This window comes from Cupressus sempervirens, chromosome 5, assembly GCF_028749045.1.
Source record: "Cupressus sempervirens isolate cs-2001-9-10 chromosome 5, ASM2874904v1, whole genome shotgun sequence".
Taxonomy (NCBI): domain Eukaryota; kingdom Viridiplantae; phylum Streptophyta; class Pinopsida; order Cupressales; family Cupressaceae; genus Cupressus; species Cupressus sempervirens.
The window spans coordinates 944,294,224-944,310,392 of record NC_143122.1 but is presented as its reverse complement, the minus strand read 5'-3'; the positions used below and the strand labels follow the sequence as shown (position 1 = coordinate 944,310,392).

At 36.9% G+C, this 16,169-nt stretch overlaps 1 protein-coding gene across 2 annotated transcripts in view; it reads right to left on the bottom strand.

Annotated features, from left to right (window-relative positions):
* NOF1 (U3 small nucleolar RNA-associated protein) overlaps positions 1-16,169 on the bottom strand; it is a 341,291-nt gene that overhangs the window by 184,750 nt on the left and 140,372 nt on the right. For both annotated transcript variants that reach the window (XM_089833039.1, XM_089833040.1), the window contains exons 8-10: positions 10,676-10,776; positions 10,349-10,480; positions 10,167-10,247 (exon numbers count right to left, since the gene is read on the bottom strand). In XM_089833039.1, coding sequence (XP_089689165.1) covers positions 10,167-10,247; positions 10,349-10,480; positions 10,676-10,776 — 314 coding nt within the window. The remainder of the gene's footprint in view (positions 1-10,166; positions 10,248-10,348; positions 10,481-10,675; positions 10,777-16,169) is intronic.

Here is a 16,169-nt window from a genome sequence, read left to right as displayed (position 1 = left end):
TCTGTTACCATCGTTCTATGTTCTCCTAAATCACACTCGTAGAGGGTTTTGGCATATTCCAGCCATTTGGTTCCTGTGATGTTGTTCTCTATCTGTGTTTTTCTCTGCTAAAGTTCTTTCCAAAACTTTTTGGAGCTGCTTTTACCAAGATTAATCAACTCAATTCTTCTCGTGTTCACACACTTTTCTTTCTTCTTTTTAAACAGCTGATCATATTCCTTTCTATTTTCTCTGTTCATGTTCTTTTTCCAATTCCTTTTTGCCATTTTGCACTCCTCATCAAACCACAGATTGGCCGGAAAAGTGTTCTCGGCTTCTCTTGTGGCCCTAGATCTTTTACACTCCTCTAGTGCTTTAATGATAGTAAGAACAAGATTATCTTGTCCATGAAATGTTGTTTATCAATCTTGAGATGCTTTCCCTGGACCCTAGACAGCCGCAAAAGAGAGTCTTGGAAAATATTATGGTTTTCTTATGTCATTAAAACTTTGCCGTTCAGAATCATCTTCCTCTTCAGCGAAGGTTTTGGAACAATATGTTGATCTTTAAAGTGAGTGGCCACCCTTATCAAGATGGGGTTATGGTCAGATTTTAGCTCCATGGAGTAATCCTCTATCTCAAAGTTAACTATCTTTGCGACATAGTCTTGCAAACATATGACATAATCTACAAAACTTTGCCCATTGTACCTTTTGCATATGATTCCACCTAATTTAGGCCATTTTTCCATACCATTACATATGACCATGTTATATAGGCAGCATAAGCCTAGTAATTCAGCCCCAAAGTGATTAATCTTTCCCATGCTATCCTCTAAAGATCTTTCCCATTTTTGTGTCCCTTCTTCTTCGAGCCAAACTAGGTCTTTGCTTTCATTGCAACTCTCCTTAAGATTGAGAGTTTGGTTGTTTGCTGTTCTAGCATTGAAATCACCTATTATCATTATTTCCCCTAGAGAGCTAAAGGCTGCTATATCTTTTTTGAGTGCAGCGAACAAGTCTTCTCAATCCAATCCTTTTGGGGCGAAGTAGCAGACAGCCACCATTGTAGAAATCTAATTCACTGTTATTTTTATCCATATATACTACTTGTTTACATCTTCTTTCTCCAAGTTTACGAATATGCTCCAAGTTTCTTTAATTAGAACGGTGATGCCTCCATGCCCCTTACCATTTTCTATCTTCTCATTCCACAACGATACCTTCTTATAACCCTCAAAATCTGGAACTCTACAACCATCATGTTCATGAGTCTCGAACTCTACAACCATCATGTTCATGAGTCTCGGTAAGCATAATGATGTCATTATCTTTAGCTATCAGCCCTAACCCAGGTCCTCTTCTCCAAGGATAACCTCTATAGTTCCAGCTGACTATAGTTATATGTTCTTGGGTGGGCCCGAGTTCCTATTTATTGTGTGTGATTTTGTTGCTGATTTGGGCTTTGCCATTTTGTAGCCACGCCAATTTGCCATTTTCTCTTGTTCTTTTCACTTTTTCCCATTCCTTCTTTCTTCCTGCTGAGTCAAGGTGAGGTCATCATCAAGATATATGTGTGTACCTCTAAGAAACTTCCTCTTGCTGAAGATGTTGTTTTTGTCCCCCGTATTCCTCATTGTCACTCTAACATGTCTGTCCTTGCCTCCTCTAAACCATTTGCCAGTCTAATTGGTCTTTAAAGAAGTCTTTAACTAGATCTGTTGTGTTTTCCTGTTCTTCATAGTCTCGTAGCCCTTTGATGACGATATTTGCTGCTTTCTCATTTCTTTCTTTTTCCTCTCTAATCTGCCTCCGAACTTGTTTTTCTATGTTGTCAATAGAAGTGTTTGTTGGCCCCTTTACTATGTTAGCCCATGATCTAACTTCTTCTATTTGTTCTCTGAGTTGATTCTCTTTTATTTCCATATTGGCCATGGCATCTTGTATATTTTTCATTTACGGGTTTTTGTCTCCTTCCTTAACCCCTCCTCCCGCAATACTTGCTACTGTCCTCTTTTCCCCTACTTCTTTCTTTAACAATATTAATTCATACTCTCCTTTTTCCATATTAAATTGCAATTTTTGAATTTGTTCTCTAAGTGACTTGACCTCCACTACTAGTTTCCAGTTATCTTCAGTAACTCTTTTCATTGTGATACTTTCTATTTGGCTCCTCTCTTCAAGTGCCCACACTCTTTCCTTCAATAACTACCAAGTCGTTAACAAAGATGTCTGGGTACCACGTCATAGGTGTCCTCGTGGGGCTGTAATTATTTGGCAGCCCATCCTCCATTGTGTCTATTGCATGAGAATTACCTATCTTCCCTTTAGCTTTGATATCTCTGATATCATCAAACCACTTAACTGTTTCAAAGATTTCGGTCAGCCTCAAACTCTGTTCCATCGCCTTTGCACTATCTCGGGTTTGTGGTATCGGTTTCAGAAGTAAAGCTGCGAGCTTTCCTCTATTTGCATTTTTAAACTTTCATATCTTTCTCTGCCTAATTATTCTTTTATACTATTTGGCATTCACGTAGATGTAGTTTCCTCCTGTAGGTGGTCTCCTGGCTTGTGGGAAGCTCAAAATGTTTGTGGGTAAATTGTCATTTGTTCCTCTAAGACTGAATGAACTCATGTGTCCAGTTGGGGGTCCTGGAAGAATGAGGAAGCTCCCTTGATTCCACTTGATGATGTTGTTTTGTATTAAACTATCCTTGTGTGTTAGGACCATGCCTCTGTTACCGGAGATGTCATTGTGTTTAGTAGCCTCTCCCAAACTTGTTTGTTGTTCTACTGTTACGGGTGCACTAACTATTTGATTCTTTGCCACCCTATTACTGTCAGATCCTGTGTTGTGCAAGGTGAACCCATCTAGTTCTGACTGTGCCTCCCTTATCTTTGGTTAATCAATCGATGAGACTTGTTCAAGTATCTTTTCATCAACCTAAAACCCTACAAGTGTTTCTGTGATTCCCCCGTTTACTCCTTCCATGAGGACCATATCGTTCTCACTAGTGCCTTCTTATAGATTCAGTTGATATCTCAATGCCAATAAGATAAAAGAGTTTTGTTACCGGTCATGGTCTTGGTTGGCTTGCTTTTCCAGATGCCCTGTTGCTGTCTGTGGGTTCGATTATCTGTGTTGTTTGTTGCTGCCGCTTCCCTGTTTCCCGCACCTGCCTGCGGCTTCCTTCTTGCTTCACTGTCGACCTGCTTCCTTCCTCATTACCTAGTTACCCACGTTAGTCTCTATGCCTCCTTCCTCGTTACTTGGTTACCCGTGGCTTGGTTTCTGTTTCTCGCTGCGAAGCAATCTGAATATTGCAGCACTATGCAATCAAAATGATGGAATTCATATCCTTGCAAATGCCATTATGAAAGCAAAATCAAGTGATCACCTTCCCTCGCATTATCGCAAACGGTCAAAATCACATCACCATCAATGACAATGACATCAAATTGAGGGCTCGCAATGACATCACCATCTATTCCATCACAATCATCTAGGTATATGTCATCTGCCATTGCTACTAGTGCCAGCCCTACTAAGTCTAGAGGGAAGAGAAAGATGAGTAGTGGTGAGATGTAATGTCCCCGTTATAAAATAAATTAAACGTTGTAATGGGTCGATTGACTTAATTTATCTCGGACCTTCTTTTTTTTTGTGTTTGAAGTTTGTCACCGTCAACTATCTTTGTACACCCTCGGAATGGTTTCCCGACGGGTATTTAAGCACGGCTTGTAGGAAGTCTTAGGAATGCTTTGGATTATATTTTCCTGTACTGTGAATTCCTGTTGGAGTTCTGGAATTGTTCGCCATTTCGGAAGTGAAAGATCTTCCCTATTCGGCCCATGCGGTTTCGGTGGGATTCAACCCTCACCTTATTAGTTGTGTATCTTTCGGCAAATATTGAAGGAAATTATTCATATTCAAGTCTCTAATCCCATCTGATCTTCTTGTGTTGTATATGGACGAATTATGCATTCATATTTGTAACTTGTGCTATCCAAGCATTTGGTACAGCTCCCTCTTTGCTAGTGCAGCTTCCACACTTTCCCAAATCTTCCACTTCACCCCGTACCTTCATTGATTCCTCCTTCCATTCATCATATAGCCTACTGTACGACTTTCCTGGCTATCATTCCATATGACCACCCTCCCAACTATCCTAGATGAGCATATGGCCTGGAGTTTGCCCCCACGTACGACACCACCAAACATAGTGTACGGCCCAATAAGAAAGCCAACCGTATGGTCATTTGTCCCAACATACGACTAGTCACTGTACGGGTGTCATTGATCCCAGTCACCGTACACCACATTCTCCATACTCACCATACAGATTGCTTCAGCCCACCATACGGCCATCCCAAGTACAGCTACCCCCTCACTTCTCTACCATACTCCCCTCGAGACTGATTTGTACGGCCACTATAGCTCATCCTCAACCACCGTACGGCTACTCTAGATAGCTTTCCAAACCGTGTGGACTTCAACCAAGGGCATATTCGTAGCTATTTCCTTGTTGAAAATTTGCTAACCACTCCATTGATAGCCTAGGACATTACATGAGAAGGGCTCGGTGGAAAGTATGTTTAATGAATAGGCAAAGGAAAAGTGTGTGGCATTCATTGGTAGATTCTTTGTTGCTAACGGTATGCCATATCATGTGGCCTGTTCCACTTATTTTAAACAAATTGTAAAAGATATATTGAATATGAATCCCTCATTTGTACCCCTTGGTGAGCATAAGCTACGAAACACCATCCTAGATGAAGAGCACTCAAAGGTTTCTTTGTTATTTGAGGATATGAAATGCACATGGGTTAGGATGGGCTACTCTATTGTGATGGATGGATGAACCGATGTTACACATCGGCCACTCATCGATATCATTGTTACATCCCCTACTGGCTCTTATTTTTTGAAAGTCATAGATTGCTCAGGAAAGAAGGATGCATAATTCCAATTCAACATTTTGAGAGATGCCATAGTGTAGGTTGGGTCGTCTAGTGTTGTACAAGTTATCATAGATTCTACACCTGTGTGCAAATCTAACGGTATGATGATAGAGTGTGCTTATAGGCACATGTTTTGGACCCTTTGTTGTGTTCATGCCTTGAACAATGCATTGAAGGACATACGGAAGATTGAATGGGTGAAACAGGCTGTGCTAGAAGTTAGAAAATTGCAAATGTTTATTTGCAACTAGCACACTTCACTTGCTCTATTCGGGTCCTTCTCTAAGAAGGAGTTCCTCCAACTAGCCGAGATAAGGCATGTCAATTGAATTATAGTTTATTTTTAGTTTCTTTTAAGTTATTTTTATTTATACTTGTTACAAACTTAAATGTGATGTATTTAAACATTAATGTTTAACTTTATTAATATTTTAATTTATAATTGTCGCTATAGGTATTATACATATTTCATCTTCATGGACAGGATGATTGAGGAGTATGAGGCCCTTCAATTGATAGTAGTGAATCCAGAGTAGTGACAATAGTCCAGTTCTAAGTCCTCTAAAGGAAAAGAAGTGACGCTAAGGGTCCTTGATGAGAGTTGGTCTACAATGAGGTAAGTTGTTGATTTTTAAATTTAATTTTAGTCTTTTGCTTGCAGATTTCCATGCTAACACTACCAATCTAAAAATTTAAATTTCTAATTTTGATTTTAATTTTTGTTTGCATCTTGCAGATATATTTGTTCTGTCATAGCACCCATTGTAGATGTCATTAGATATGTTGATACTGACACTCCTAGTTTGGGAGAGAAATATGAGACTATTGACAACATGTTGGGGAAGATGAAGAGAACTGTTGCATCAAAGGATCATACATTGCGGTTTTATGAGGAGCATACTAGGCCTATTGTGACGTGGAGGTGGAACATGAAAAATACCCTGCTTCATATGGCAGCCTTTGCTCTAAATCCCAAATGGTATGCACAGTTAGGTGGAAGGGGCCTCCCATGTGATGATCCCAAAGTATTGGATGGCTTCACAAGAACCATTGATATGATGCATTTGTTGATGCGAGTTTTGTATCACTTACATAACATATTAGTAATTGAATATCCGATACAAAGTATCAAACATACAATTCCTCTCTTGAAAAGTTATTGCTCATGAGACATGAAAATAACTCCAATGTTCCTTACACCTGTGGATACTCGCTCAGTTTATCGATGTGATTTGTTGGTAATCATGTAGGCGGCCTTACGTTGTTCATTCAAAGATAATTTGGACCTTTGGTGGGATGATGGAGATGATGGTGATTCAGTTTGTGAAATACACGGGTGGCAGATAATGTTCATGGTGGTGATGATGGAGGATGTGTCTGCCAATGATGATGTTGATGGGAAAGCAATGGTGGTGGAGGGTGAATGGGTGTGTTCTAATATTGGGCTTACTTCTCTAACTTCCTTCTCTAAACTTCGACTACCCAGCTACTCACTATTCTACTCCTACTCTTATGAATGGAAGGTTGGCAAATGGACGGGGATTGAATCTAACGAAGGATAACCAGCAGCCCCACCTCAACAGATGCAATGATTCAAAGGAAAATGAACTAGTTTACAACACAAGGCTTCCCAACCAACCACTAGGATGCTAGTGGTCTAGTATTGATCCCTATCAAACATCTACTAATGCTACCATACAGATATCCATCTACTTTACTCTTGCCTAAAAAACTTGAAATACAACCAACTTTAATAACTTGGAAAGAAATTTAACTCTAACTATTTGGAAGTAAAAAACATGCAATAACGCCAAAGGCTCTTAATCACCATGCAAGTCACAACAATGAGAAAGAAATAGCGAATTTTGGAATTATCTTAGCAACAATTTCTCCAACACTTTACAAATGAGAGCAAATGGCCTTATATAGGGGCCAAAAATACAACGGATAGTGGAGATCAAAACAAAATCAACGATCCAGATTGGATCCTCAAAACCCTAATTAGAGTTGCCCAAAGAAAATCGCCCAACAATGGAGGTGCTCCAAGAAGAAATTAGCCCAAAAAATGGAGAAATCTGCCCTCAAATAAAAATCACCCAAAAGGAAGGAAGAGAAGATGAGAAGTGAGAAAAGAAGAGGAAGGAGTTTCCTCTTATATCCAACTCCACAAGCCTTCCCAAGTTGGCCGACTTGGACCTAGGAGGAAAGAAAAACAAATTATTAATTCCAAATCTGGCCCAACAATTAAATACTTAATCAAAATTAATTTTGCCATGATGAAAATTAACTTTTTAAATTGCCAATTGGACCAAAATTGCAAAAGAAAGTAAATAATGCCTTAGAGGTGTTAAATACTTCTATTTAATGAGGATTTAGTAATTAATACATTATTAAAACCGGATTTTGGCTAACCAAAAGCCATTTTTCAATATTAAATTACCAATTTCATTAAAGGCAAAAAGTTTTGAAGGCAATTTTAATCCATTTAAAGCCAAATTTTGCAATTTTAATTCTAATCGATTTAGCTAAGCAATTTTTAGCATTTTAACACATAAATCATTTCTCTTAGAGCCTAAAAATTGATTTTGCAATTTGATTTCATCATCATAAAATTAATCTCTCTTCACCAAAAATTGAAGATTTTCCAAAAGACCAGATTTAACAAAATTTTCATTTTTTGAAAATTATCCAAATTTACACAATTATATCCAAATTTTCAAAAGAAAACGTCTAAGTACAAAATTTACAAATTTATCCTGTCAAGCTAGAATTAACCTTGAAATTTGTTCGGCCTAAGGATAGAACTGGTGGCTCTGGAAAATCAAGTTAAAAGAAAATAAGCTAAGTCTCTCCCACTAGCCAAAAGGTGTCCCCAAGATTTGGGGCGATGGTGTGAAAACCTCACAACAGTATTCAGCTCAAGTGGCCTCTACTCTTCGTTCACAGTTCCTTGACTTTAACAACTTTCGTGGCCCAAACTTGGGTAACCCACAAGCAAGGTTGGATAGAGGTGTTTTGGCATAGAAAGATCCTATTGAATGGTGGAATTAGCATGGAAGAGATACATCCGAATTAAAAATACTTGTCACTCACTTCCTTGCACAAGTTGCTAGTTCCTCGACTATAGAGAGGCATTGGTCCACATATTAATTAATCCACTCCATCAAGAGTAACAAACTTACCTCTAAAAGAGCGAAGAAGCTAGTAACAGTGCATCATGCTCTTCGACTTGTGGATCGTCAAACTCCGGAGTATAGGCAGACACCAACTTTGCAGTGCAATGTTGAGCCTAAGGATGAACACCATATATATGAGGATGACATAGCACCAAGATTGGTTGGGGTTCCATTAGATGAGACTAAGCTGCCTATAGAGGATGATAGTTAGGAGGACTCTGATTTTGATGCCATGGTGGCAAAGGCAGAATAAGAGCAGCAATTTGCTTCATTTTTCTATGTTTTGTTTTCTATGTTGAACTTGAACATGATGATGATACGTTGATACGTTATGGCAGCCCTTTAGCCTTTGGGCGTATTTAGACAGATTTTTATGCTATTGTTCACTGCTAAACTTATATTTAAATATTTTTGTTTACATATTGATATGCATATTGACAATTGAGTACGATTTTATTTCCTAGATATCATTCAAATGTTGTATGTTAAGGTTCTATAATGTTTAAATGACATGCTTTGTGCTTAGTTTCATATGAATGACATGTATATTTGCAAATTTCAATGTAGATTTTAACTTTTCCCTATCCCCCCTGTTTTCAAAATTGCCAAAAAAATTGTCGTCTCGGAAACCGGTCCTAGAAACTCGAGGAACATAGCTTAATACAAAAGCGGAAAGATATATCTAGTGAGAGGAATCACTCGAGGTAAAGGTTATTGGCTAACGACAGTTTAAGCAAACATTTGTTTTCATATTCTTAAAACCATAATCTGGAAGTGATGTCCTAAAACCATGATCTAGTAGGTCAAGCACACATATATGCCACCCAATAACAATGAAGGATATTATACCCTAAAGCATAGGGAAAGGCGCTCGTATGAAATATTCCCTAACCCACATGCCACCAACAAAGTACACAACCATGTGAATATATTTTGTGATTTGTGACATCACCAAAGTCTACAAGGGTATGTTTAAGAATATCGTATAATGTATGCCTCATTATCATTTGTTATTTCATTTATAAGTAGCAATATGTATTATGAATTTATAATGGACGTAATGATAGTTTCAAACATGTTAGATGATATATGTTCTAAAGGGAAGGGATATTACCAAACCAATACTCTCTCAAGAGGAAAGGACTAATTTCAAATATTGTAGTAATTTATAATTCTTTTATGAAATATAATTATAAGTGTAAAAAATGAGTCAAGACATAAATTTATAATATGATTATCTTTAAATGAGATTATAATTTGATTCTTTCTCAAGAAGTCTAATTTAATGACTAATACTATTAGTAATGATGGATGAGTCTATAAGAACCATTGTATTAGTTACCTAGTGGATAGGGAGTATGCACAAGGGGAGGAGTAAATCATTCATGTTGGGGAAAGAGAACCTCACATAGAGCATGTCCAAACCCGAGCAGCTGTAAATCTACCGTCCATCACAGGATCCAATATATGGGGAATATGGATGTTATCTAGAATTACTAATACAATTCAAAATATGACTTACAAGTTAATTAAATTATACCAAGTTTTAGTTTCTAGAAAATCTCATATTCCTTCTATGATCATTCTAAGTTGACCTAGTAGAAGGGCTCATCAAAAAAAAAAAATCTCTTTTAATTGGAAGTCAATCATATTTAATATTATATACATCAATAGAAACAATTCTAGCTGTCCCTCTCATTAAATACTTAGTCCTAGGAAAGATATTGACCATAGCCCATGTCGTATTATTGTGCAATTACAAGTCTCTCCACACTACAATTTAAGTGGAGTGATTAAATACTTATCAGTGTTAAACATTAGATAATTTTATGATCGCAACTGTGGAAAGTATCTTCTACTATAGATAATTTTCTGGCCCAACTTGTATTTCTCATAGTTAAAATGAATACAGTTCTAAGATACTTCACTTTACTACATATTACTTATCTGTCAATGGGTTTTGATTTACAGTGAACAAAAATTTATAAAGAATAAATCTACACTAAAGTAAAAGCAAAACATCAGTTGGTAGGAACCAAAGAATTCATACTCTGCATGAGTTTGGTATCATCTCAATTATCCTCTTTACAGTCTTAAGTGCAATGCTTCGAAGTGGCACAAGAATTAGAACCTGTAATAAACAATGTTAGTCTGAAATATATTTGCCTTCCTTTTCTTGCTTTCAAAAAAAACAAACCAAACAGCTTACAACAAAGCAGGAAGCAACATCACCTTTGGACGAGTAAATCCTTGATCTCGAGGAGGCTCAGCAGCATTTATCGATTTATTTTCATTATCTGACTGCTGACTCAATCTTGCATTATTTTTGGTAACAACGTCCCTCGTTTTATATACATGATTAAGCTACAATATTAAACCCACTTCAGCATGCAAACTATAAATCACATAAATAACAATAGCATCAGTGAACTGATAAATGAAATATAGATCATATGAGAGAGCCCAAATCATAATTGATAGGAACTTAAGGACACAAAACTCTGATCAAAATAGCAAAAAAAATCAAATATAATACAGTCACAAAGTTTCAACACATACAAGATGCAGAAGACAAGCATCTGTCACATTCAAATCATCATCTTGGCTTTCAGTCACAAATGCATTTTTATTTGAATGCAGTATATCTTGATAACTGTTACCTGCAAGAGAAACATAAACTTTCAGAACATAAAACCAATTCTTCTCTAGAAAATCAATTTACAAATTATACCTACGAGGGAAAAACAAATCATATTGAAATCCATAATGACCAAAAGTAGGTTCATGGGATTCAAAAGTACAGCACTTTACAATAGAAAGTCCTTGGCAGAGAACCTTAGAAAGACTACAAAAAGGGGAAAATGAACTGTAATGTTCCCATTCAATAAGAATCAATCTCAATGAAATACCAGCGATACCCAGCCATGTTACTAATATTACTTAAGTGTTATGGTGGCTAGTCATTATACGGGAATCAGCCAAAAACACAATCACATGACACATCAACAGATAATATATAACTTGCTAACAGATATCCTTATAAACAGCATCTTGAACATTATAGACTAAATAAAATGGTCGCCTATCTCCAGCAATGCAAAGGAAGTCATCATATGCCATCATTAACAAATATCATACCAGAAACACTGATTATGTATGGAGGTGGCCGCTAAGAGAATCTAATACCTTGACTAATTAAGACACATCGTTAAAATGGTCAGACTGACCTAACAGCGAAAAACAATGGCAGTAACAACAATGGAAAACTTGTATGCTATTGACGTTAAAAGTCACGGCTGACTTGAAAGATACCTTATTTCCAAGACACAATACTAGGTGACTAAGCCTAAATCGATATAGGAAAGCTAAATATAATATAAATGCTGTAGAAAGTATTCAGATCTGTGGCCAATGCATTCCTAAACACGGGTGAATGGAAGTAAGGAATATTAAGTCAATTAACTATGGTTTGTATATTAAAAAAATCAATAGATAGTAAGCATGCATGATGGTGATTAAGTTACCAGCAAAGAGACATCATTAACAAGGCCTTAACCGAATGGAAATTGTTATGACAGATACATCCCAATCCCGTATCTTGCAAAGATATATGAAGGCATTCAAATGCACTTCCAGATTATCAATGGATTAGTTCATATATTGTTTTCTTATCCTTTATGGACAGATCTGTTTAGAGCATATTGTCTTTCAGCATCCTTAATGCAAGAGTATAAAGTTATATTCAGAGAAAGTGTCTCCATTGACACACCAGGCCTAAAAAAAGCATCTCTTTGTTCATATATTTATTGCTACATCAGGCACAGCCAGCCCTTTGCTGCAAGCATGTAATTACAAATCAGAGACAGCAGCCAGATCGTTGTAGAAGGTACATCAGACTTTGCAAATAACCATTTTTTCATCAGAAACAACAACATTGACATGTAAGACATTGATTGTCTGCAAGACCAATTAACTTATATTTGCCAGAGTTGTATATAGCAGATAATGTAATAATCATATTGACACTGTCACCATAAATCTGCATTGCAGTAAGCATCATAATTGAACATTATTTCTTATATGAATTTATAAATAAATCAGATTTCAGACGTATCTTCCATTACTTGCTTAAAATCTTATTTATTTTACAAAGTAAAGAATTACAAGTAGTAGTCCTATCTTTCTGAATATTGAAGAAAGGGGACATTACACAAACCTAGCACATATTAGGAGGGAACAAGAACCCCACAGAAAAATGTTTTCATAGGACTGGTAATTTGCTCAAATATCAATATGCTAAGCTGCCAGTTCCTACAGGTGACTCTGCCATAAATTGACATCCAGTGTTGTAATAAACATTTCATCCCACAAGAGGCTTATTATGTATGTCAACTAACAAAGGTTATGTTATCTAACACTTCAAGAACAAGAATAACTTTAAAATAACTTCATGAAGTAAGTTCCAAGCTTAGTGTAACCAATATCCAAGTTATCACAAGTATGTTCTGCCCATTCAAGAAGTTCTATATTTAGTTCAATTCGCACACCAACCTATAGTTTAGTTCCCTCCCACCCGGTGCAGGTAGATTTGGTTTATTTTGTGTTGAACACAATAGTCATTTCCTCATTCATCGTGAAATTAACACAACATGTGCTCATCATCGCCAAAGAATTTACATGAATGATTTCTAACAAATAAAACAGCACAAGAATCAGGGTGTGCAAGAGTAATGTTAGCATGGTGAAATTTTGGCAAACCTTTAGCGAGCCATATGTATAGGCTCACAAAAATTCATTATGTCAAAAGAGCAGCCAGTTGTCAAACTCTCCGAATTGCATAAGTAGCCAAGCATTGAATCTGAAAGTTGTCAAAAGCGGCGAGGGTACCAGATCAAAACAATCAGCAACTAGATTGTCAAAACAAGGTGACGGTCCCAAAATGACACTAACATGCCAAAAGGCCCAATATCTGCAATCTTGAATCAATAAGCACTAAATCCTTTCCCTTGCATTGAAAGAGAATTTTAGCTTTTTACAATAGGCAAACCCAAATAGACACATTTATGGTTTATCCAATTTGAATGTGAAATCCCTACAAAAACATTATAAAGATCGTAAATTGCAAGTATTGTTCCTAGTAGGCTACTTATTATTTCTTGGTGCGCTTCCCTTCAAATTTGACAAGGAATCCTACCATACATCTTTTTCCTTTCTGTGTTGCACTGAAAGATCCAAATCAAATCAGTGACATTTACTACAATATACTATTTTCACATTGTGGAATCACATTTATCATAGGCATATGATTATACCATGCTCAAAATGTTGAAGATTGTGGCTGGGATAGAGATCTTTATCTCTAGAAATATGGACGTTATTATCGTTATGGTCACCTTCAGCTGGAGTGGACATTAATGATAATAATTGTAATATTAAATATAAAGACATGTGTCATACAAGATGCGTTGAGGCACAAAAATATGAAGAGTTGTGTATTTGAAAATGAAGAGTCATGTTTTGGGAAATTCAAGAGAACTGTGGTTGTAATGTGAAGAGTCTCTCTATTTGTTATAAATATTGCATCAAGCGAAGAACATTGTACACTTGAACATTTTATTATCAACAAAGTGATATTTTGTTGAGTGGCGGGGTTTTTCCCTTCATTTTGGAAGGGTTTTCCCTGGGTAACTTCTGGTGTATATTGTTTCTATTATGTTTTCATTATTGTTGTTTACCATTTATTTTTGGGCTGAATCTTAACATGGCATCAGAGTCTAGTTTGATAACATCAATAAGGAAACTGTTCAAGACAAAATATGATTATTATGGTAGCTGTGAGAGAATTATTCGTGTCTCTTCTTCGGAAAATATGAAGGAGCTTTCTGATTTCTTCTTTTGTATATACATGTGTGATCTTTATCATGCATTGGTACTTATCAGTAAATTTGTTTTATGTATTATGGGACTGATTTGATATGCTGATATCAATGGATGAACGTTGTTCAATGGATAATTGGGTGGAGGCTCTGCTCGAAAATATTAATTGTCACTTATTCAGTTTTACCATAAGGAATCACACTCTTGTGTCGGCTTGATCTATCCGGTGATATCTGCAGACCCTGCCTGATTGACGTCTTCAGATAAAATAGAGATTAATAAAATCTTGAAGGTATGTAGATGTGTGTACATGGTTGTTACTTGATTCAAGCGCAGGTTGTGAAATTCGGAAATCGCACATCATGTGTTGCTAGGGGCTTCATGCCTGCTACTTGCATATTTGAGATCCTCTATCAGAAGCTAGCTATAGTGATCTATCTGTTTGCATCAAGGTCTGCATGGAAAACATTTCATGTTCTATTTTGCTATCAAACCATTCTTCTAATGTTTCTTAAAGAACAATGTCTTTTGTTTCTTTTGTATTTTTACACTGGACATTTTTCACGTCCTTTAAATGCCAATATGCCAACTTCCTTGAATCTATGGTTACTCTTCTTTATGGTGGTCAATTGGCAGTTAAGGAATTTTTAGAAAGCCGTTTTTATGCCCGTCCATGGAGATTCCTTTTTCATTTATCGTCAATTTCAATCAGGATACTACTCTGTAAAATCCTGCAAGTAGCACTAGTTTTAATGACAGACCCTTTTCTTCTTCCTCTGACTCATCTCCACTTAAGTCAGCATTAAAATATGCCACAAAGGGAGAAGATGGTTGGTTTGAATCTTCCAATGAGGAGATGACAAGGATTAGTGGCCATTAACATGTGGAATCCAACAGCTAGATATTTAAGTTAATTAGAAACTATAAAAATTAGCATGTCCTTTTATTGTTTCAGATATCATTGCAGTATGTAAGAAATGAATTTGCACCTAGGTGGCATCCTCTCTCGGTTTTTGAGATGACCCTGTCTTAAAAAGCTACTGAATTACACCAAAACTGAACTGCGGCAATTCGTCAAATACTTGGTGTGTAACCGTTAGATGAGCACAGATGTAATGTTTTCAAACCATCCACCAAATAAAATGGTTATAACAAATGTAATGAATAACAGTGGCACTAACAAGTTCAGAAAAATCTTATTGTATTTTGCATTGAGGGACTGATCTATTACAAACTTCGATGGTAGTAACAAATCCTTGGAGGTAAATGCATAACAGTGACTAGATATATTCAATTCTGAACTTTGCTAATAATAAAGTAACATTAAAAAACTTGGGGATTTCCTCGCTTAAGCATGAATCCTTGGTATGGCACTTCTCCCTCCCTGGCTGCAATCTCACTGTCGAGATTTACTGGTGAATTCGAGTCTGTCCCGATCTGCCCTTCATAAAATATCGATACTGCTAATTTTATCCTGGACTGTCGTATGGGTTTATACTGAATCGTTTCAATTAATCCGACGGTCTTCTATGTTAATGCTCAGAACCGATAAACCCGAGTTATATCTCCCAGTCTGCCCTCGTCCCTGTTTATCGCTGCTGCTGGATTTTGTGTGCGAATTTTAATATGATTCGCAACCTTCAATTGGAGCCCGAACGGTTGTGACTAAATCCACCTGACATTAGAAGAATCGTGCCCTGGGTCACATATAATTTTGGAGCAGGTTTAAAATATTCTTCACGTCTTCTAATGACGATTTCAGCATCGGAAGTTCATGAGCGGTCCCACGAAATTCGTATAATCTCGGCTGCTTCCCCAAACTCTGATTCTCCTTAATGCTCTCGGCCCGATATCCAGGAATAATGCATCTCCATACTCAAGGTAAATCGATACCCATAAGTGCTCCAGCTAAAATACGTCTAAGGGTGCCTTGACAGTTCCGAATGTTATGGGAGATTTCCTCTATAAGTTCTGGTTTTTTTCTTACTCGGGCAATTCTTTACTGCTAATTGCCTCCAATGTAGTGATTCTTGAGGTTGGCCTTAGGCCCAGATTTCTGCCCCAATGAAATGACTGCAGCGTCACCTCCAATGTGCAATAACTCAGGTGATATTCCACACCCTCAAAATTGCTTATCAATGGGAGTTTTCGTTCCCAAAGATAAATTGAGAATTTG